Below are 22831 nucleotides of genomic sequence, written 5' to 3' on the forward strand. Positions count from 1 at the left end.
TTTATTTATAGATAGTCGTAATCTTTTATCGATAGACTAACATATCTAATTACATGCCACATAAATAACGATTCGGCATCTTTCATCCAAAGTATGCCAAAATTTTCATATTTCTATCCTCTGCTTTTGTCAGTTCAATTAACCATCATAGATGTAAATAAAATTAAAGTTACAAGGCAGTACAAAAAATCGATTTAGCTATATACAAGTTTAATGCCAAATCGATGATCATATCGCCTTAATCGTCCATCAAAGACTCGGCCTTCACGAGCAACCGAATCGGCTTGCGCTTTTCGCCCACATTTTGCTTTCGCCTGCGATTTATTACGCCGTCGGATGCATCCATCATTCGCAATATCTGCGTCTGATCCGAGCAGTCGACTGGTGCAACCGAGATGTCCCGCACCGCCCTAAACTTCCCGCAATTGTTCAAATGCTCGTTCTCCAAGCGGAAGAAGTTCCACACGAAACGTCTGTCGAGCAAACATACAGATTATTACCAATGGTGGCGCAATTTTTTCTAATTATTGTAATGATTGTATATACATTATAGATATTTGTAATATATATTTACTAAGAAGTTCGCATATCAAGTATGTACAAACAATCGCATAATGGTACGTCATAATGCATCCGATAATAAAACAAAATTGTGCAATAAAAAATTTAGTGATATTCCGTTGAGTTTTTAAATATATGTATATCGAAGTTATAAATGTACATATATATACATATATATGTATATATATATATATAAACATGAGTGAAAAATTAAAATAAAGCAACAAATTACATAAAACATATCAGACATCGTGATCATGGGTCTCCATTAATCCATCATTGTCATCGTCATTCCCGTTGTCGTCATTCTCGTTTACACTGTCCATCAGACGCACCACGTTTCTGAGGTTGTCTTCATCGCGCCTGATGGGCCCTATGGAGATATCTCGTACCGCTCGGAACTTGCCTACGTTGTATAGATGCTCGTTCTCCAGTCGAAAGTAATTCCACATGAACCTTCTAGCGACTTATTAGTAAGGCACATTGATAAGCGATTAGATTGGCCGGTCTATCGTCGATTAAGTCGCTGCTTTTGACTTTCGACGATCAATTATTTCATTACTATACAGAGTGCAAACATTAACGTAGAATCACTGGAGAGAATTTTGAGTAACGCGAGTAATTGATTCTTAGTTATATGTCAATATTTTAGATTTAGTCAATCTAGAGTCCAAATTTAAAAATAATTTTATTTTCTTCAATTTATTATAAATTGAAAAATAAAGAAACAATACGAGTTTTACTTTTTAAAGTATTGACATATAATTGAGGCTCATGTGCATATAGTGCGTGCAAACCATAAACTTAAATATTAATGCTTTATCAAGCATAATGAAACAACGATAAAAATCGACAACTTGCATTTATCAAACTAATACTATTTCAACAAATATTTTTCACATCAATTTTAACATATTCCACGTGCATTCAAGATTAAAACACGAATAAAGGCATATATTTACCTGAAGACTTCTAAAGGAGCAACTATAGAAATCATAAGGTCGGCGTGAATGTATCCCATCTCTGTCAGAGACAAAGAAAACGCCCATCCAAATCGCAAGATAAAATCTTCGACCATTGCAAAATAGTAATAATACTACAAAATAAAAAAAACTGCAATAAATTATCAGTCAAATAAGCAATTAATACATTAGTTGTCATTAATATTACTAATTTTGTTATGTGTAATATAACAAAATATATTACAGAAAAAACGTACAGGTGACGAATAAACTATCTCTTCTCTGAGGAATTTGTTTTCTCCAGCACTGTTGTCGAAGAGACCCCAATCCAATTTTACATCCCACGTGTACGTAAAACAGGAACTCACCACACTGACTGTCAGCCATAGGTAAAAGTAGGGATTCTCAGTAGATAATGGGTAGTACTCTATTTTGGAACAGCCAATTTGGTTGAGAAACAGACAATATTTAACTTTATACGCTAACTGAGCAAGGATCTTACTCTTGTTTGTTAAGTGCAGGTAAGAGAAAATAACCACAAAGAAGCTTGTTGCGTATTTAACTGCGTTTAACAGATGTGGAAAGGTTTCCTTCGTATCTCGATAACGCCTAAGGCATTGTGCAAATCGAAACCATGCCGGTAAACATACCACAAACGGTCTCATCGATAGTTCACGCATTATGCAGGTTTCCGTATCTAAAATATCAGATGTCGAATACTGATTAGAGATATAAATACAGATCTAATATAACGTAACGAGAAGTAAAAACGCTCATGATGAAAATGTTACCATGTTAGCATAAATGATTCGTTGCATCTAGCTAATTACTGACCTGTAACGTCGGTCCAAGAATTGTTCTGGATATAGAAACAGACAAAATACTGAAAGTCTAGGAAGACTGTGTGAAGAGAATTGAGCTGATCAGCGAGCCAGAAATCCGCGAAGCCCACATAAAAAAACGGTGCGCAGAAGACGCGACCCAGAACGCGTAGCGTCCAGAATCTCGCCTCGTGTCGCAGAGTCTTGGTGGGATTGAACAGGAACAGTGCCAACAGCGTATAAAACAACATCTGCAAAAAACTGCAATCAATTCCTTGGGATAAAAAACTTTCTTACATCGTGAAAGATCGATTATTTGTCGCCTTAAAGTAGATTTCTCGCAAAAAAAACACGTAAAAATTCTAATATAGAGACTTATGGAAACATGCATAATCTTACTGGTTGAACAAACGGTGGTATACCCAACGTGTCGCTATATAGGAAACCCAGGATAGACATGGACCAGACCAGGCCGAGTATGGTTGCCATTTCGATGATGTGCTGAAAGTAAATGCATGAAATTCGTGATACCAACAATTTATTCTTAATTATAAAATAATTCGAAATTACCAATTAAAATTAATATATTTATATTAATATATGTTTATATTAATATATTTATATTAATATATTTATATTAATATATCGTATAAAACCGAATGGCGTAATGTCATACCAATTACTAATAATTAGTTATTAGTAAATTTTATTTATAATGGCTGAATAAATTAATGTCTCGACGACTATTTAAAGAAACTTTTAGAACGCATTAATAAATCCTGTTAGTGCTTTAAAGCTAATCACATCTCACTACAATTGCGATCTATAAAATATTGATTTTATTCATCATAAAACCTGTTCTGACAAATGATTGCGTGGGTCAAGTTCGAATATCAGCACATGATTCACGCCAGAAGATCTCCAGCCATAAACGTTGATTCCCATTAAAAAGAGGAATTCTGTCAGAAGGAGTGGTCCTCGATAAATTCGACACAGTACCTTCCAGTTATCCTTCTTGTTATATCGCATAGCTGAAAAAGCAAAGTCAATATAATGCAAATAAAACAAAAAAAATATTCATTCTGCTTACCAGATAATATCACAGCTACAAAAAGTATGACGAAAGCGCCGGAAAAAAGGCCGACTTTAAATGTGATCCATGGAGAGAGGTGCTCTCCAAGCGGTGGCACTCTGAGTCGCTTCATAGCTCTTTGACGATCGCCGTGCTCTAGATCTCGAGTGACTACAGCCTCGGTCTCCGCGATCAGTCTATCTATATCCTTGCGCGTATGGAAAATCGCCGTATCAACATGTTCCGCACGCCATTTGCCACCAAAGTCCACGTTCAAAAGCTACAAAATATCATTACCTTGTATATATCTCCTAATATTTAATTGTTTGTATGTCCCGATCATATAGAGTTCGCACAGTTTCTTTAATTTCTTTACTCTGTGCATTTAAATTAATTATATTCATAAAGTGTAAAGTCAACTGAATCTATGTACTTTGTCATGTTTCTTTAAAATTTTTCGGAATCCAGTGAAATTCAAATCCTGATAATTTTGGAGCAGAATGAGGAAGAGGTAGAACTCAGAGAAGGCCAGTTTTAGCTCTTGAAGTTTGCGCGCCGATATTGGCTTCTTGTGAAGAATGTGACTGCGATAGCGTGCCTTACGACTCTGGACATCATCGGAAACCGACAAAATTTCGCTCAACTCGTTGTTAAGTGTGGCGTATCTGCGTGTAGCTTCCGCCAGCTTTTCTGAAAACAAAACATGGTTGTTATTCATCTCATATTTAGTTATATATAATTATTATTGCCCAGATAGCCAAGTCTGTCGAAAGCAGATCTTGCAAAGTATCTGCTATAATATTTTGTCAGTAGAAAGACTACAGATTTGATGCTTGTTCTGATATATCACATAATGTCGATAAAAGGCTAACAGAAGTATAAAAAATACAAAGTCTGCTAACATAATCAGACAGCAAATTAGCGGCAGAAATCAAGCAGATCCTGCAGGAATCATTCAGGCTCTGCACGGTTTCTGCTGCCTAATTATATTAGCAGACTCTGCTGGCAGAACATAAGCTGAATGTGGATGTAATAGTTCATGTCAGTCTGCTGACATATCTGATCAAATCTGTTACCAATATGCTTACTGGATAGCTATTATATTAATATCTTTTTATAGAGAAAGATAAGTGTTAATTGATCTTACCAGAGTAGAAGGTATTTATTTTTGCCAGTTCCTTATCACAATAGTGGAAAAACTTCTCGTCAAACTTGCCGTAGAAGCTGTCTAAAATATATGGCTCGCTTACATCTGCCGACGGTGCTTGCTCTACTGCGGCATACAGCAGAGCCTTCATTTCCTGTATATAATCACATGACATAAAATGTGAACTTCTTGCAAATATCTAAGACAATAAATGTTGAGAAATGAGGAGAGAGAGGTAAGTAAGATAAAGAAAGATGAGCAATCTTCTAGATAACAAAGATAATTGCATTATACAAAATTGTATTATAAAATACAAAAGATGCATGTGTGCAAAATATGTATGTGGAGAAAAATATAAATATCGTATTTTTCAATGTTGAAAAATGAGAAGAGAGTGAGCAATCTTCCGAATAACAAAGATAATTGTATTGTACATACACAATTTAAAAGACGCATGTAGGCAAAATATGTACGCAGTGAAAAATATAAATATCATATTTTTTCAATGTTGACAGCGCACCTCGTAGTTGATGTACTGCTTTCTCCATTCCGGTGTGATGTGAGCGCTCAGGTGTTCCGCAAATTTCATGGTGAGGAGGAAAAGGTGGAAGAGAAGGAAGACCGCGTCGTGTCAGCGGTCACACGACGGTCTCGCGTAAACGCGACACTCGAATTGACATACGCGCGAGTAAGATTGCAGCGAATTATTTTTAAAGCCTCAGATTCGCCGGATGACGCATGTTTCGCAGGTACTTGCAGGTTATGTCGCGTCATAACCTACGCGCGGTTTCTCTACAAACTTGGCGCAAGCCAAGAATTTCTCGTACGCTTGCGAGAAATTACAAATTGTTTTTATACTTTTATACACTCTTATCTATGTCAGAAAATGACGAAAATTTCCCTTGAAGGTTATAACACATCGCAAACAATTTGCGATCCACGTGGTATTATAAATGTCGTAATAAATGTCGCACGTAGATTTAAAATACACTCTCTTGTTCTTGTTTCCGCACAGGTATTCAAGTATTCAAGAAATAAACTGGGGAATGCAAACTGTTGTCCTTGTCGATTGCTGACTGTTAGATTGTAATCGTAATTTCTTACTGCAAGTATGAAGTTAATTGTATCAAGAGCGCACTGTACAAGATTCGCATCTTTGCGATGTGTAAGTATGATATTTGATGCCTGTAAATTGAATTTATACGTATTTAAAAGGATTAACTTTGACATTAGACCTGCATTCAGTTTTCAGCAAAACCAACAGCTGTACTTGACGATACAGTGTCTACTTTACTCTCTAACGATGAAATAAAATATAGGCGTCATCCAGGTGTCGTTGTTCCTAGAACACCAATATTTCCAAAGTGGGCATTAAAGGAAATACACAGTATTTTAAAAGGTATATGTTATATATCCTATACCTTAGAGGTAAAAGATTCTTTCTCAAGTTTTTGTCAAAATGGAGTTAATACACTTTTCAATATAACAGAAGCTTAAATTGTATAATGCGTCTAGTGTTACTATAGTTCCTAAGATACAAAAATGTTTAAAAAAAAGTCCTGTTGAAAATTTTTATAATGTCTAATTTTTAAATCAGGCATGTTATTGACAATTGCACTATTAAACATGTCAGTTAAGATACTTCATTAAAAACTTAATACATCAAGTTGCTACTTTTATTTTATATCTAAAAAAATTTATTATTTCTCTATTTAAAACTTTAAACCTATGTTCAAAAATAGATATACGATCTTTTACTTCTCAGGTACAGATATGTTTTTGGTTTTTATGTTTAAAATACTTCACTGTCAACTATGAATTTCTAATACTTATTCGTAGAGAAGAAAATAGTCCTGAAGGAAATTAATGAGAGTGCAAAGCATTTACTCCGTCACTTGAATCATCGTCGTCCACCATTAGAACAATTCGAGTTACCGGCAAAATTCCTGAAAGTAGAGGAACGTTTAAATGCTATGAATCCTCATGAGAAGATATCGGTAGAGGATATAGATTTCCATAAAGATGCAAAAGCCAGATTGATTTTGAAGCAAAATGTTTATAATTGGCAACCGATAAATTTTGATAAATTCACTTGCCTAACGTATCTGGTCGCTAAAGGTGTTCAGAATTATGCGGTTTCGCGTAAGATTCTCAACGAAATCAAATCGCGCGACAAGGATTTTAGGCCTAAGACATTGTTTGACTTTGGCTCTGGTGTCGGCACAGTCGCGTGGTAAATATAAAAAATTATTTATTGCGACTGATTTAAAAAACCTAAAACGAGATCGGTTAATATAATGTTAAGAAAAAATTAAAAAAGAAAAATTCCATAGGGCGGCATCTGAGATCTGGTCGAGTACGTTAAAAGAATACTTTTGTGTTGACGCATCGGAATTCATGATTGAACTGTCGGAAAGATTAGCGAAAGCTGCCCAGCCTAAGATCAATGAAGTTTTCTATCGCCAATATTTTCCTATCTCCACGAGCGTAAGGATAACGTAAAATGTTATACGCATTAAAATTTTTGTTGACAAAATATAATTTGATGTGTCTTTATTATGTTTAGCGAACTTACGATATCGTAGTGAGCGCGTACTCTTTGTTCGAGTTACCGGGTATGGAATCGCGCCTCGATACGATATTAAAGCTTTGGACAAAGACTAACAATTATCTGATTATTGTGGAAGAAGGAACCAATGCAGGTTTCAAAGTAAGAGAGTGGTTGATAATTTTACTTTCTATATATATAGAGTGAGGAAAAAGTATGGAAACCCTGAAAAATTTCGAAAAATATAAGTTTTACAGAAAATTGTTTCGGATAAAAGTTGTGGGATTTAAAAAGATTTATTTATTGATCTTATCAGTTTAGATGGCGTCGCCAAGGTCAAGACAAAGTTACCTTGAATTTTTTAAATGAAACTTCCTATATTGTAGTATATCATTTGAAAGGGCATAAAATAAGAAAAAACCAGAGGTTGATATGTTGACCCATTTGGGAGTTATTTGGGGTCAAAAATTGGCTTTTTCGAAGTTTGATCCTAAATAACTTTCGAATGGATCAACGTATCGACCTCTGGTTTGCGCCAAAATTGTTCTTACTTTATGCTCTTTCTAACTATAAACTATATACTACAATATGGGATTTTACTTCGAAATTTTTCAAGGTTTTCATATTTTTTCCTTACCCTGTATATAATATATGTAATAGTGTAAAATTCTCTCATTCTTGCTCTTTCTTTTTTGAAAGTTAGTAAATGAAGCACGGGATTTTATTCTCAAGTACACAAACTCGAAACGTAGACGTGAGCCACAATTTGCCCATGTTTTCTCACCTGTAAGTACCGATTAGGTAAGGACTTCAAACATGGTGCATCAATTATGTATCTTATATTATTGTCGCAATTTAGTGTCCACATGATCTGAAGTGTCCGAGATTTGCCACCGACAATACTCCGTGCAACTTTAGCGTTCTATATCACCCGTTGCAATTTCTGGGTGGTCGGCAACACAAACAAGAACTGTATTCCTACGTCGTGTTAAAAAAAAGTAAGTAAGAGTGGAAAATAAAAGTGACAGAGAGAGAGAGAGACAAAATTGTTATTTCAATCACGTTATTAGAAAAACGTAATGAAAGTTATACATTGACATTAATTAATGAGAGTTTTATCGAAGTGTTACCTTGTTTAATATCTTTAATATGGTTTTCAATACAAAGATGCAAAATTTTCATAATCAACTTCTTTTCACAGGCAAACGTCCCGAGGACGACGAGCAGTGGCCAAGAATCGTGCGAGCCGCACTAAAACGTTCTAATCACGCAATCTGTCGCATGTGTATGGCTAACGGCGAGCTGAAGGAGGAGATATTTACAAAATACAAGCATGGGAAGTACGTATCTATTAAATTGCGTTCGATTATATGATTATGTGATTGTAAATATCTTTTCCATCATTGCCAGGCACATGTACCGTTGTGCGAGAGAGAGTGAATGGGGCGACAGATTACCTCTGCATTACGAACAACAGCAAGAGAGTCTAGAAAGAGATGAAACAGTTTGTGAAACAGCCACTTGTGAAACAACTATTAAAAATGAAAATACTTAGAATAAGGAAATAAAATTTTATTAAACGTTTTTAACTCTTTTCTTTTAATGTACGTATATACACGTTGTTCCTTAAACCTTGTTAAATAGACGTAAAGATCCGAAAAAAGCATAAACAATAAAAATGTTGACTTTGGGGAGATTGTAAATAATAATCTATATATTTATAATGAAAAAAATATATAATTCTATTAATATACAGAATTCTCATTTCTTTGTTTTTACATGTTGAGGCTTTAATTATTTTAAAATAAAAAGTTTAAGTTTGTTTGCGCTGTATTAAATTGTACATATATATATACATATATATCGCTGAGATGTTGTGCAGAATCTCACCACAATGTTTGTCACTTTCCTGTTTCGGACGTCAATTAAAGGCCCACCGATATATGATGTTGATGCTAACGTATCGGTCTTGCGAGGCGTGTATGGGATGAAGAGGGGCATTTAAAAGCGGTCCGGACGCTGGTCCACGGCCAGTACCGCTTATACAACGGACCAGAAAATTTCTCCAGGTACAAGGTAAGGTAAATTTAAAGTTCGAGATAGAGGAAGAGCCGATTCTCCTCTACCAATTCTGCCGTGGTGTTAAAGTCTTTTTTTGCGGTACCTTTAGTAAAATAACGATCACATTACGTAATTTTCTGTATTTGTCTGACACAAAACTATTTATTGATTTGATAATTTTTATAATTTACAAAATTCACTACTGCCCGAGAAAATAATAGATATTGTAAGGACGAGATATTATATCGTTAAATTCGCTGTTACTTTTGTTATTGATTTAAAAATATTCAACAATATTTAAAAAATATTTTACGTTTTTCTTTCTAAACTTATTTGATATAGTATTTTAATAATATTACAGGATAATGTGCGTTTTGTATTTCAATTAATTTTTGAAGACGATTACAATTTGAAAAAAAGGATTGCAACTTTTGTATATAATTTATAAATAAAATGTAAAATATGTAAGTTGGAATATACATGCAACCCAGCAAATACCAAGTAAACATGCAACTTGCATGCAAGTTACAATTTCCTACTCAACAATGTAAATCCAATATGATACATATGTGTTATATTGCATTTACATTGTTGAGTAGGAAATGATGGTGTTTGCAGGGCAGTGTCTGTAATAATTACACAAAGAATCGGTGTGTTATTATTATAATAATGATACTCCAAATGCGTCGAGAGATGTAAACTTGAATTCCGAAGTGAATGGAATTGAAAAATAAAAATTCGAAAGCGGTCACGATGAGTAGTCTTGCGATAAAAGTGCGAAAATATACATTGATTACGCAACCAACTATGGGATAATAAGGGTGACGGCGCATTTGCGCAAGTAACGCAGCGATTCTTCCGTATGCAACTTTCTCTTATACGAGAGTACGACAAGTGTTTCACTTTCTTCTCCGAAACTCGTTTGACGTTCAATACACGCATGTATGTGTGCGTGCATATCCGGTCAGAATATAAATATATATGGATACAAACATTAATTGCACAAATTTAATTCCTCGTAAAAGCAAAAGCGGATTGGAAAAAAATTGGGAGAAACGTATTTCCTGAAACCCATATTTTTCACAAATATATAAATTCGTTTCGTAATTACTGAATACATTTTTAGATGTTTCTTTTCTTTTTCTTCGTTCCTTTTTATATTATTTTTATGTTCATTTTGTAGAAACTAAGCTAAATAGCGCTAAATAGAAAATAACGCACGTGTTAGTTGTTAGTTTTATGTAAACTCTATATATTATGTATATCAAATATAAAATTAGAAAGAAAAATATAAAGTACATAGTTTACATAGTAGTTTTATCTTCTCTTAATATTTATTACATTATTAATATGTTACAGATTAGATACAGATTAGATTTATAAAATGCTCACCACAGCGATGTTATTGCTGGTGCTCGTACTGCTGTTGCTATACTTGGGCTGTCAAAAACCGAAAGGATACCCACCAGGTAGAAATTGATTCCTCTTTTCCAGATAAAAAAATTCCTTTTTTTTATTATATTGTTAATATTTTTTATTTTCTTTAGGTCCAAGATGGTGGCCCGTTCTGGGCTGCGCGTTGGAAATAGCGCGTATCCGTCAAGAGACCGGATATCTCTTCAAGACCTGTTCGGCGCTCTGCAAGAAATATGGTCCTGTGGTAGGCCTAAAGATCGGCCAAGACCGCATCGTTGTTCTGAACGATATGGAGAGCATACGGGCGATGCTGACCAACGAGGATTGCGATGGCAGACCGACCGGACCGTTTTACAAGGCCAGAACTTGGGGCGTCAGACTGGGTAACTATACCTGTCCGGAAAACAAATAAAATGAAAAATATACTTGTTGAATTTTGAAAGCTAATTAGATAATAATTTGCGGCCAGGTCTCATTGTAGTGGATGATAGACTGTGGGTGGAGCAACGGCGATTTGTCTTGCGACACTTGCGAGAATTTGGCTTCGGTCGCACCAGTATGGTCACGATCATCGAGGATGAGGCGTTGAAGCTCGTGGAACATTTCAAGAAGCTGCTACAAAACGGCTATAATTATGAAATGGCTGATGTGCGAAAGATGACGACGATAAATAACAACAATAATATCGGCCAGATATACAAGCTGCAGAAAGATCCGAAGAACAAACTGAACAGATTGAAGCTGTACGACGAGTTCAATGTAATCAAGGATAGGATCTTTGATCGTAAACCTCGTACAGTGGCGGATTTGTACATGAAAGCCGAAGACTACGCGGAAGTCAGAAAAGTCTCTCAGTCTGCAGGAATGATCATACCTATGCACGACGCTTTTGGTGTCACTGTATTGAACACCCTTTGGAGAATGATGGCTGGAAGAAGGTTTGCATTAATCACGCGAATTGTTCCTACTCTTCCGCAAAATGTCTAGAATCTAAAAAACATATAAAGATTCAATTCTTGATGTAATATCCTGATAATTCCTTATTTTTACAGGTACGATACTGGTGACAAGGAACTTACGCACTTACAGCAAATCCTCACAAAGCTTCTGAAAGAAATCGACATAATCGGCGCGCCTTTCAGTCATTTTCCATTGCTACGTTTTATTGCGCCGGAATGGTCCGGTTATAAAGCGTTTGTAGAAACGCATCAAGAACTGTGGGCATTTTTAAAAGTGAGTGGACATTGTATTATCACATAAGTGTATTACTAGATCATTTTATGAACAAGCGTCTGGATGTCCTGGATAAATAATGATTGAGAATTAATTATTTCTATTTTAGGAGGAATTGTACAATCATAAAAACACATTTTTATCGGATGCCCCACGAGACTTGATGGACGTTTATCTAACTGTACTAAATTCGAGAGACTGCAGCGATACATTTTCAGGTATTTCAAAGCATACGACTTACGAATAACATTATTATTACTAAATAACGGTTTTACACAATAATTTCTGAAATAATTTCAGAATCCCAGTTATTGGCGATCTGTGTAGATCTTTTCATAGCAGGCTCCGAGACAACTTCAAAGGCACTTGGATTTGGATTTTTAAATCTAATACTGTACCCGCAAGTTCAAAAGAAGGCACACGAAGAAATAGATAGAGTTATTGGCCGTGACAGATTTCCCACGTTGGCCGACAAACCAAGGTAAACGTCGTTGATCACTTTCAATTTCTATAATTGCGGAAGAAATTTTTTCGTACCGAATATTAATTATATCCTCATTCTCAGAATGCCGTATGTTCAAGCCATTGTTCTGGAGTCCATAAGAGTATTCGTGGGTCGTACTTTGAATGTTCCGCACAGAGCGTTAAAAGACACTTCTATCGTGGGTCACAAGATACCAAAGGTAATTATAAAAGATTTAATATTTTATAAATCAATAAAATAAACGTATGATTGTATTTTGGGTGATATGTATGACATATGTAAAATATGTGTATATCGTCTTTTTCAGGACACGATGCTCGTTGTAAATTACAATAGAATACTCATGGACGAATCCTGGGACGACCCGGAGGATTTCCGACCGGAGAGATTCCTCGACAACGACGGCAATATCATTACGCCAGAAAAATATTTTCCTTTTGGCATCGGTACGTTGCTTTCTTTGTATATATATTACGATAAAACTTGTAATCAGAAATTCATAAGTTCGATCGTGAGTGCGAAATGATTTACATCTTACAGGCAGACACCGTTGTATGGGAGAGGTATTAGCTAGGAGCAATATTTTCATCATAATCGCCACGCTGTTACAGACGTTTAGCTTCTCGGTGGTACCTGGTGAGCCACGACCGACCACGCAAGACTTTGTGGACGGTGTCACGGCTGGTCCTAAACCATATAGGGCGTTGGTTTCTCTGAGAATATAAGCTAGACACTTGACTGAAGCATTATTACCATAATGAATAGTCTCTACTTATCTCGTTTTTACAAACTTAATGCCATGTCAAATAATATATTAACACAGTAGGATTATTCTTTTTTTATATTCCCAGTTAATAAATTTCATTGTATACAGACTGCAAGATAAAATATATAATGTATCGTCGACTTTGATATACAATGTTTGTCACAAAAATATATTTTTATTATTATTGATATATGTATAGGAGCATACAGACAGACAGTATATATATATATATACATATATAAAGCTACGCGAAATAAATAATTGTTCGTACATTAGAAGAATATAGTCTTCATATCACCGTTTGTTTGTCGAACAACCATGATGAGTCGACATCATCGCGTCGCATGTTTGACAATTATAGCAATACGAATTGAAGGGTTTTTCTCTTTTTTATCTCAATGTGAACCATAAAGTTGCATGCGAAAGGATTTACACGCGAGTGAATTAGTAGCGAACATCGAGAGCGAATACACGCAGACAACAGGTACAGTTCAGTTAATTTCCCAAATTAAACACGATCTTACAGAGAGAAAAAAAAACCGCTATATAGTTCCAGGCTCAACAATATGCCATTACTTGTAAACCGAATATAATTCACAAAATAGCAGAGGTAAATCCATTACATTATCACCTAATTTTTGCGCTTTAACGTCAAAAAATACTGGGGAAAAAAAACTATACAAAATGCTCGACCGACCTAAAGGCTGGCTTCAATTATATAAACATATTCGTTAAAACATATTTATCTCTTCGTAATGGACGGCATTGAATTAACAACTGATCCACTCAACATAATAACATGACAGCAAAATAAAAAATATATATAAATTAATAAATATTTGTAAAATCAGTCGCTTATGCTAACCGTGCAGGCGGTACCGAAAGAGCATTCGAGAATCTCCGTTTTTTAGTCAGCTTGGCTGATCCTCTATTATGTGAATCTAATTAAGAAATTATATCTTTAGGGCAGAAGAGAGAATTAATATTACAATCTTAATCTATTATCGGGAATTTTTACCTCGGACAGAATGGCCCAGTTTTCGCTTTCACTGTGTATAGTTAAACGAAGCACCGACACCTTGCCCAGTTTTCGATCCACGGTCCCTTCGGCGACACCAAGTACATCAAACTTACCTGAGACATGTATTTTTTTTTCTAACAATCTCTCGAATGATTAAATTATATGATATATGTACAATTTTTTATTACCTATAATAATATAACCATCCTCCGTCACATCGTTGCTGTTTCTATCCAACAACGGAGACATCTCGGACAATACTTCTACCGTCGTATTGTAAAATCTATCAGACGGGTGTTCAGGATTTCCACTCCTGAATAAGTACCTGCACACCAAAACAGTAATGATTTTCCAAAGTAAAAGGATCAGCAATCATACAAACAGCAACTTACTTCTTTATAAAAATAGGACGTGAAAATTTAAACTTTAGATGGTCTCCCGGTTGAGGTAGCAAGCCCCAAAAGAACGACTCGCCTTTGTATGCTTTTTGTAGTGTGTACTGTTTGTAAGGCTTGATTTGAGTCTCCACAGTTGCCTCAGGATTCTCGTGAGCGTAAAATAGCGTTATCTTGCCAAATTGTTTGTCCTGCAAATGTAATTTAAGACATTATTTTATATTCAGTCACATTGTTCGTATCTATTTTTTTTTTTAGTAAACTAGTAGATAGGATACACTTGACATTACCTTGAGTTTCTGCACTTTTCCCTTCAAGGAGGAATGCGTCCCTATGTGTTGAAAGAGAGAAGGTTTATAATGCACCCACAACTCTGCTTTAGCCATTTTGCAATGTTTCTGTCGGGATAAAAATAGATTCCTTTAAAAGATCAAATGTATTTTTTTTAAGAGCCTATTTGGCTATCGTCATTAACACTTACACTGTCCTTATCAAGACTGCAGACTTTTGTCGATATCAAATGGTCCAATAGCCAATCAACGGGCTTGTCATTGTGGAACATTAAAAAGAATTGAATCAGCCAGGGAAGTTCCACGCATTTGAATAGTTTTCCTATAATATTAACAGAACTTAAAAAATATCCCTTCAATATATGTATATATATTATCACTGTATAGTACACAATGCCATACCAATAAAACCGAGCTGACAGAAATCGAGGACAAACCAATTCTCCTTTGTGCCAATTTTCTGTAATGCGAACGATTTCATAGTAGTTATAAAATTCTTCTTGGCTAAAATATCATCTTCTAATTGTATATAGAACGTGCCCTTAGTCTGGGCGTAAGACATAAGAAAAGCAAAATCTAAATTCTGCTTGGACCGCCAAACGACACGTTGATGATCGTCACCAAGAGTGTCGCGCAATTTTGATAAATCTGGGTAGTATGATGATGATGGTGATATCACGTCAATCACTCCAGCTTCGCATTCATTTGGAAATCTAAAATAAAAAGAAGTTTGTTATTATAAAAAAGTCTTTATTGATACAGCCATAAGAAAGAATGAGACAAAAATGTCAGTTGATGCAAGTATAATAGTGAATAAGATAAAAATATGATTTCATGAACCTACTGAACTTCAATTTGCTTCGCAACATATGTCACATAATCGGTGTCTGTCTGCAAAAAAAATGTACATGTATATTTATATAACTTTGTGAATTCATCAATTCAATGTGCCTTGAAATGCAAATGGTATCGATGCTCTATTATAATTAGCGAATCTACTCACTTCAGCCACTAAAACGATAATCAGGGTGTCAGCGATTTCTGCAGTGTTCATACGATCCAGCAGATTTTTCAAAGTCGCCATAAGATAAGACTGAACCTCACGTTTCACCGTCGGTACTCCCAGCACCATGCTTACTCCCGATCTACCTTTGCTTTGCACAAACGCCGGACGCAGGCTATTCGGATCATTAAGGAAATGCGGTAGAAAATTGTAGATCGAAGGCAGCTTGATGTTGGTGACATTGGAGGTGCCGTTGTTGATGAGCAGCTGCAGATCAGGCAGAATGTGATTGCTCTCAATCAGCTGTAGCAACTGATGCGACAACAAGTTTATTTCTTCCTGACTGCCAATGTATTTGGCATGCAAATGCTCCAGTTTGGCCTGCAGTTCGGCGATGCTGTTCTGCAGTATGGCTTCATCGCGCATGTCCGACGGCGTCAGCAGATTCAAGATCGCGCACGGAACCAAGACTAGCAACAGCACGATTAGACATCGCTTTCGCACTGGAGTCAGCGTTGTAAAATGAGGCGTCATCTTTCCCTTTTCTACTTCTAGACTCTACATGATTGCATCCATTGGCTTCGGGAAGCCAAAATAAGTATTATCTAGAAGTAACAGTTAAAACGTCAGTTGTCATTTGTTAATAAAAATTCAATGCATGTTTATTTCAAAAATGCAAAAGATTTTTATTATCTCTTGTAGTTATTTTTTTTTTTATTATTATCTATATGCAAGGGTTATTACAACAGTGAAAAAAAGTTTTAATACACACATAAGTCAGGTACATACTTATGCTACTTCTCCATATAATTGCCACTCCGACTGAAACACTTGTCAGAACGTGGCACCACGTTATATCCCTTCATAAACTGCTACCTGGTCTTTTCTGTAACAATATCATAAAGAGCTGATTAATGTGCAAGGTGTTCTCTCCATACACATCAACACATTCTTATTCAGCTCTTCACGACATTGTGATAAAAAAAAGGTCAGGCAGCAATTACCTATGAGGAGGGGATACAAAGCTGATGCCACATTATGATAAATGCCTCAATCAAGATAGCAATTACGTAGAGAAGTAGCATAAGTAAGTACCTCCTAACTTGTGTATTAAAACCTTCTTTACTCATCACTTTGTTTTTCTTTCCCAGTTCATCAGAGGTAAAAAAAAATAACCCTCGTATGTGTACACGTGTCAACTTAGTTTTTAGAATCAATTAGTCAATCAATTGGTCACAAATGTGCTGTTTCAAACGTAATTTTAGCAACTTAACCAGTTAATAAACTAGATGTTTTTCAAAGCCAATTTAAAACGCTGTGCGAATTGTTCGATAAAGTCGTCGCTCATAATGCAAGTATCAACTTTAACGTACGTAATTGCTGACATTTAGCCTTCCTCGAGGTCGCAGTTGACGAATGTGCGTCGCGACGACATTGCCTCGTCGTCGTCCGTTGCTGGAATCGCTCGTGATCGTTTTCCTCGTCTCGATCGAGGATCTTAGGAGTACACGTTACGCGATGTACGTTACTTCGTTAACACTTCGTTCTCCGGATTCCTCCCTACGGAGAAGAAACGCCCGTCGCGCACCTGTCTCCAACATAACCTCCCCGCTCGGACATTATCCAATATCCCGTCTCTCGAACCTACCGTATATATAATATACTGGGTGCTTCGAAGTATCAAAGGAACAGTATTGACAAAAGATAAAAGGGGCATTAATTCCGATTGAAAGATCGTCCCGGCATTTTTCTTTTTCTTTCGAAGGAAAGCTGGAAAGACTCGAGGATCTGAAATGGGAAGGCAGGAAAATCAAAATGAATATGAAAATTACGTTTAGGAAAGAGAGCGTAAAATCAATTCTGACAGACTATATGTATATCTTAATTGATTGATCTTTAAATTCATTTACGTCATTTATTCAGAAACGCTCTTGCGCATTTTTCTTTCTTAAGGGAAAGTACCCAAAGCACGATATTTGCGAATTTATTAGATCCTTCTGTTCATCCTAAGACAATGCGTATTTTGAAAGCAATAATTCGACGAAAGGCAGAATTAATAACTCGTGTGCAACGTGCAACAGGATGATATCTGCGGATATTTATACCTCTTTTCTCGCGAACCGGTCGCCCGCGTGCCACATACGCACAGGGGTGACACAAGCACTGCAGTAGGAAGCGAATCGACCAATCACAATCGAGAACGCTCAAAAACGCAGGACTGCCATCTAAAAACTGTCGGCTGTGGTTGGTCGAACGCACGCGACTAGATATTTGTGCATCACTTTTGCTGCTTTGATTCGAGGAAGGATTGAAGTTGTTAGATGGCCTTCCGCCTTCGTAGTCGATGATCGAACGACGGCGGTGATGCTAAATTATTCATGGACGGCTCTGATGTTCTGATAGTTCCATCTTCATCACAGATGACGTTTCGTGGATGACAGATTAGTGGACTTTTCGCGACTGCCCTTTTGATGATCTCATCGCGCCACAAAAATTCCCTCAAGTCGGTCGATGATAACGCAAAACTTCATGCGCGCCCGTTGATCATCGCGTACATACCGTCACATTACTGCGTCTGTAAAAATTAATTCTGATTAGGTACGTCTGATAGGGAGATAGCAGGGGCTCGTCATTATCTCGACTTTGCCACGCTAAATGGTGAAAATGACACCACTGGATGAGGGGAGGATCAGACAGGGCCTGTCTAAGGTATAGGTCATTACTAATTTTATTGTTGTGCTAATGATCTTGTAATAGTCATCAAAATGATCTTTCTTGTAATAAAACAAGGATATTGTTTTTTGTAGTATCAAAGTCCAGACATAACAAAGAAGCATGTAATAAGCGTCTTGAATCTGTACAAAGGCTTGGTATATAAAATCGAGCCTTTTGGTAAGTAAAATTACTTATAATAACGATCTTGAAGATGGTTGAAGGGTACAGGACAAAAACAATCAATGTCCACCTGGAGTAATTAAAAAAAAATTATAAGTTTCAAGATATCAGATATCTTAAAAAACTATTGAAAAGGTAAAGCAGTGAATATCCGAATACATAGTGTTTACTTTTATGTTGGACTCTGGTTTTTTCCAACAAATATGTGGACCATGTTTTTCCTCAGCATAGTGTACATCTTTTGGCCTTATTTTCCATGAATTGTAACTGTTCTTGATCAAAATAGATAAGCATTATTAAAATTCTTTGAAAATGCCACAAGATAACATGATCAGATCAATTTTGACAAAAAGTGGACTTTAATCGTTCTTCCTCTGTACTCTTCAATTGCTTCATGATATCTCAAAGTTTGTTAAACTTATTTGCTGTTCACCAGTTTTCAATGATGGCTCACGCAAAGAACTACTCAACTTACAAGGAACTATACCAGTCGTCTACAAAGGTAATCTTTTTTTTTTTTTTAGAGCAATCTTTAGTATAAATGTTAATTGTATGATAAAACTACTAAATATTGTTTCTCACTTGTTGGTTGTTTTATAGGCTCTTGCTACAATATTCCAATCTGCATATGGCTGATGGATACGCATCCCAATAATGCACCTATGTGTTATGTCAAACCGACAGCAGATATGCATATCAAAGTCAGTATGTTTGTCGATCACAATGGTAAAATCTACTTGCCGTATCTTCATGACTGGGTGCCTGTGAGTAGACTCGCTAATAATCATTAAAGATGTGCCACTCTCCAATATTTATTCCATTTTCCCGTTTCTTTTGTCTTACAGCACAATTCAGATTTGCTTGCTCTAATTCAAGTTATGATTGTTACCTTTGGGGAACAGCCTCCGGTTTATGCCAAGACAAGATCAGAAACGCAACAGAGTTCAACGCCATACCCTGTTCAATGTAAGCATATTTATATAGGGTAAGAACTTTTTTGAATTTTCTATTGATATCTCTTTAACACTTGATGAAAATTTGTCACGCAGCATTCATGCCTGTACCTGGTGGCGGAAATGTATCGAGTTCTGGTTTCCCTCCATATCCACCAAATTCTCAATACTCCGGCGGCGGCAATGTGTATCCACCATATCCGCCTACGGCATCCGGGGGATTCCCGTATCCAAGCTCTTATGGTTCTTATGCAGGAACCACGCCCAGTTACCCGGCGCAAGGCTACAGTGGTCCATATCCACCATATCCGCCAGCCACGCAACCGGTACACAATTATTGTCACTTATTTCAATCTAAATGGCATTTATAATTAATATTTATATTTTAGAATAATTGATGTCTATAAATATTATTATTAAGATAATTAATAGTTAAGGATTTATTTGAGGATATGTCAGATTAAATAAGTATTTATGATCATTTGCAAGTCGCCGACGGTACAACCAAATTCCGGAGGATCTGGCACGATCACGGAGGAGCACATAAGGGCATCTTTGCTGTCCGCGGTAGAGGATAAGCTCCGACGCCGACTTAAGGAACAGTTCTCACAGTTACAGGCTGAGCTCGAGACGCTGCGACGAACGCAGCAAGAGCTAACGAGCGGCTCGTCGCACCTAGCGGATCTTTTCGACAAACTCAAGAAAGAGAAACAGGAGCTCGAGAAAAACGTGAATATCTTGCAAGATAAAGAGTCAGAGTTGGAAAAAGAAATCGGCAAACTGTCTGATAATCAGTCGATAGATGTCGACGAAGCTGTTACTACCATAGCGCCGTTATATAAACAGTAAGTGTATAAATGCAAATTTAACTACAAAATAATTTTATTTAGCGCGAAATTGATAATTCAGCTACAGCTGAAAAATTATTACGAATTGAAGTTGTAGGAAGAATTGTAATAAATAGGCTTGATGGTAACGCAACTTGAATTTCCAGGATGCTAAATGCTTTTGCCGAAGAGGCGGCCACGGAGGACGCTATTTACTATCTCGCCGAGGGACTGCGATCCGGCACTTTAGATCTTGACGCGTTCCTGAAACAAGTTCGACAACTATCGCGCAGACAATTTATGTTGAGAGCGCTAATGCAGAGATGTCGACAGAAAGCCGGTCTGGCCGGTTAAAAAGTATCCTCCGTGCGTTGTTTTGTCCTAAAGCTGCAATATTCCATTTTGTTGTAAAATATCTCATTGTGCTAGGCAGCGAAAATGGAACATACATAATTTATATCGGCGTCGAAAAACACAGAAGATTATTTTATCGACAATAAACGCCATCTTCTCCTTACGGTGTAACGAGAGGAAAACTGTGTTTTACATGAAAAAGGAAAAAAAAACATTTAACAGAATGTATATGTTCTTGCAGATACAGTAATTATAGCACGCGTTCAAATATGAAAATAGATATAATTCTTTTCACACGGAATTATATATTATCACTATGATATTCGCATGAATAGATTAATCACGCTGTAGTCTGTGTTCACAGAAAACGAGTGCGAACCTTTATTTTCTTGAGGTGCCACAGAACTTGTGTACCTGTATTACAAACTTCATGCCTTCATTGTGATAAAGATTGAATAAACTTATGCACAATATAAAATAATATATTCGAAGTTGTGTGTTTTAGTTGAATAATGATAAAATGTTACAAAAGTGGAAACCTTTCTAAGCTTACTTAGTTATACAATTATCATCTATATAAGAATAAGTTCAACTGGAACAAATTAATATATTTGATACATATTTCATATTATATATAGATATATTTTTTTTAACAATTACAAATATTTTCTCGGTAAAAATTTCAACCCCTTATCGACGTGATCTATACATAAATTCCAACCCAGAGCAGCAGGAAGAGTACACCGAAGCTAGAGAACAACGCAGCGACCAGAGAAATTAACGCCTCCTTGAATATGTCTCGCGTGAATTTAGTGCTGGTAACCTCGTACACGAAGAACCAAGCCGTGAAAAATACTCCAATTCCTAGCAGCACCACAGCCAGCAACGGGAAGACAGCTGGGTTCACCGGCGAGACGTATCTCGTCATCGACTCGATTTCCACCTGAAGTAGTAATTAAACGGAATTTAAAAAAAAACAGAAACAAAAGAAATGATTGGTAGACAAATATTTAATTTATATTTTTCCTAAATTTACATTCTTTCTGTTTCTTTATTTTTTTTTCGTATTCGTCTCTTGCGGCGAATACGATTAAGGTTAGACGCAACCTTAATTAACCTGTACTAATTCTGCAAGAATTAACGAAAGAGTTGTCGATTTTATACATAAAAGGTAACAATTCACTTACCATTTTTTGAGATTGATGCGTTTCCACGTAGCTCGAAGGAAGAAACTCTAGTCAAACGGAGCCGACAGAGCCGATCTCGGACGAGTAGTCGAAATCAAGCATCGGCTGACATCGTCGTGGCCATGGTAGAAATACAAGGGTATGCTCATACCGTGTCAGACCACTGCGCATTCCCACCACTTTTGGTCAAGCTTACGTCATATTCGTGTAGCATCGGAATGAATCGGATGTACTCGGTGATTCGCAATGGCTGCGTTCGCTCGGTTCGCTGTTTATGTCGAGTAATTCGTTTGTGATTATTACAGTGTACGCAATGACGTGTAATGTGAAAGGGTGTGGGAACTATCTGGCAAAGACCAGAAAGATCGAAGGAAATAAAATAAAATATTTTTCCTTCCCAAAGGATCCAGCACTGTATAATAAGTGGCGTCAAGCATGCGGAAAAGAAAATATTTTACCAAAAAATGGTATGTACTGTAATGTACCACAGATTTCTCTTGTTTATTATTATAAGCATATATTTAAGAATCTTAAACCTTGTTTGCTTCAGCTAGGATATGTTCGAAGCATTTTGCTGATGAAGCTTTTACGAAGCCCTTACGAGAACATCTACTAGGTTATTCACCTATACGAACTAGGAAGATACATCCTGATGCTATCCCGACGTTGCATCTCCATGCAGTACCTCCACTAACATCAAACGAAAATGTGTTAGCTGAAACAATGCCTTTGCCTGTATCAAATGAAGTTTCGATGGATGTTGAACAGACACCAGCATCGTCCAGTATAGAAGAACAGACACCAGCATCGTCCAGTACAGAAGAACAGACAGCAG

At 36.4% G+C, this 22831-nt stretch overlaps 7 protein-coding genes across 12 annotated transcripts in view; 4 read left to right on the forward strand and 3 right to left on the reverse strand.

Annotated features, from left to right (window-relative positions):
• Positions 1 to 222: 222 nt before the first annotated feature.
• On the reverse strand, positions 223 to 5170 carry LOC112458067 (xenotropic and polytropic retrovirus receptor 1-like). Of its 5 annotated transcripts, XM_025021480.1 has the most exons (12): positions 5084 to 5170; positions 4564 to 4717; positions 3850 to 4106; positions 3435 to 3696; positions 3200 to 3375; positions 2744 to 2845; positions 2358 to 2595; positions 2026 to 2220; positions 1781 to 1950; positions 1524 to 1657; positions 794 to 1020; positions 384 to 473 (listed from the first exon to the last, which is right to left on the reverse strand). In XM_025021480.1, exons 1-11 carry the CDS (start codon positions 5150 to 5152, stop codon positions 804 to 806), a joined length of 1974 nt encoding a protein of 657 aa, XP_024877248.1. In that variant the 5' UTR covers positions 5153 to 5170; the 3' UTR covers positions 384 to 473; positions 794 to 803. The 5 variants fall into 5 exon arrangements, with proteins under 5 accessions (XP_024877247.1, XP_024877249.1, XP_024877248.1 ...); XM_025021479.1 differs by lacking the exon at positions 794 to 1020 and having other exon boundaries at positions 223 to 473; XM_025021481.1 differs by lacking the exon at positions 794 to 1020 and having other exon boundaries at positions 223 to 473; positions 5002 to 5093.
• A 50-nt stretch (positions 5171 to 5220) lies between these two features.
• Positions 5221 to 8695, forward strand: LOC112458070 (methyltransferase-like protein 17, mitochondrial). The gene is made up of 10 exons (XM_025021487.1): positions 5221 to 5312; positions 5579 to 5728; positions 5809 to 5962; positions 6403 to 6796; positions 6897 to 7050; positions 7130 to 7273; positions 7811 to 7897; positions 7971 to 8109; positions 8313 to 8451; positions 8522 to 8695. Exons 2-10 carry the CDS (start codon positions 5675 to 5677, stop codon positions 8664 to 8666), a joined length of 1410 nt encoding a protein of 469 aa, XP_024877255.1. The 5' UTR covers positions 5221 to 5312; positions 5579 to 5674; the 3' UTR covers positions 8667 to 8695.
• A 213-nt stretch (positions 8696 to 8908) lies between these two features.
• On the forward strand, positions 8909 to 13046 carry LOC112458068 (probable cytochrome P450 303a1). Its single transcript, XM_025021484.1, has 10 exons — positions 8909 to 9187; positions 10532 to 10641; positions 10720 to 10971; positions 11058 to 11526; positions 11641 to 11821; positions 11931 to 12039; positions 12122 to 12302; positions 12387 to 12504; positions 12613 to 12751; positions 12846 to 13046. The coding sequence occupies exons 2-10, from the start codon at positions 10557 to 10559 to the stop codon at positions 13028 to 13030; spliced, it is 1719 nt and encodes a 572-aa protein (XP_024877252.1). The 5' UTR covers positions 8909 to 9187; positions 10532 to 10556; the 3' UTR covers positions 13031 to 13046.
• Positions 13047 to 13128: 82 nt separating this feature from the next.
• Positions 13129 to 17619, reverse strand: LOC112458069 (alpha-1,3-mannosyl-glycoprotein 4-beta-N-acetylglucosaminyltransferase B). The gene is made up of 10 exons (XM_025021486.1): positions 17154 to 17619; positions 15781 to 16385; positions 15622 to 15668; positions 15180 to 15490; positions 14969 to 15099; positions 14778 to 14885; positions 14485 to 14678; positions 14281 to 14417; positions 14090 to 14205; positions 13129 to 14012 (listed from the first exon to the last, which is right to left on the reverse strand). Exons 2-10 carry the CDS (start codon positions 16312 to 16314, stop codon positions 13983 to 13985), a joined length of 1608 nt encoding a protein of 535 aa, XP_024877254.1. The 5' UTR covers positions 16315 to 16385; positions 17154 to 17619; the 3' UTR covers positions 13129 to 13982.
• A 490-nt stretch (positions 17620 to 18109) lies between these two features.
• On the forward strand, positions 18110 to 21290 carry LOC112458071 (tumor susceptibility gene 101 protein). Its single transcript, XM_025021488.1, has 8 exons — positions 18110 to 18489; positions 18588 to 18672; positions 19112 to 19177; positions 19276 to 19439; positions 19521 to 19641; positions 19725 to 19954; positions 20118 to 20473; positions 20623 to 21290. The coding sequence occupies exons 1-8, from the start codon at positions 18436 to 18438 to the stop codon at positions 20807 to 20809; spliced, it is 1263 nt and encodes a 420-aa protein (XP_024877256.1). The 5' UTR covers positions 18110 to 18435; the 3' UTR covers positions 20810 to 21290.
• Positions 21291 to 21430: 140 nt separating this feature from the next.
• Positions 21431 to 22111, reverse strand: LOC112458073 (transmembrane protein 258). Its single transcript, XM_025021491.1, has 2 exons — positions 21997 to 22111; positions 21431 to 21752 (listed from the first exon to the last, which is right to left on the reverse strand). Exons 1-2 carry the CDS (start codon positions 21997 to 21999, stop codon positions 21513 to 21515), a joined length of 243 nt encoding a protein of 80 aa, XP_024877259.1. The 5' UTR covers positions 22000 to 22111; the 3' UTR covers positions 21431 to 21512.
• Positions 22112 to 22169: 58 nt separating this feature from the next.
• Positions 22170 to 22831, forward strand: part of LOC112458072 (52 kDa repressor of the inhibitor of the protein kinase-like) — a 1304-nt gene continuing 642 nt past the window's right edge. The window contains exons 1-2 of one of the 2 annotated variants that reach the window (XM_025021489.1): positions 22170 to 22463; positions 22547 to 22813. In XM_025021489.1, coding sequence (XP_024877257.1) covers positions 22271 to 22463; positions 22547 to 22813 — 460 coding nt within the window. In that variant the 5' untranslated portion in view covers positions 22170 to 22270. The remainder of the gene's footprint in view (positions 22464 to 22546; positions 22814 to 22831) is intronic. The other variant, XM_025021490.1, reaches the window with a different exon arrangement.

This window comes from Temnothorax curvispinosus, unplaced genomic scaffold (assembly GCF_003070985.1).
Source record: "Temnothorax curvispinosus isolate PA1 unplaced genomic scaffold, ASM307098v1 QBEX01008647.1, whole genome shotgun sequence".
Classification (NCBI taxonomy): Eukaryota; Metazoa; Arthropoda; class Insecta; order Hymenoptera; family Formicidae; genus Temnothorax; species Temnothorax curvispinosus.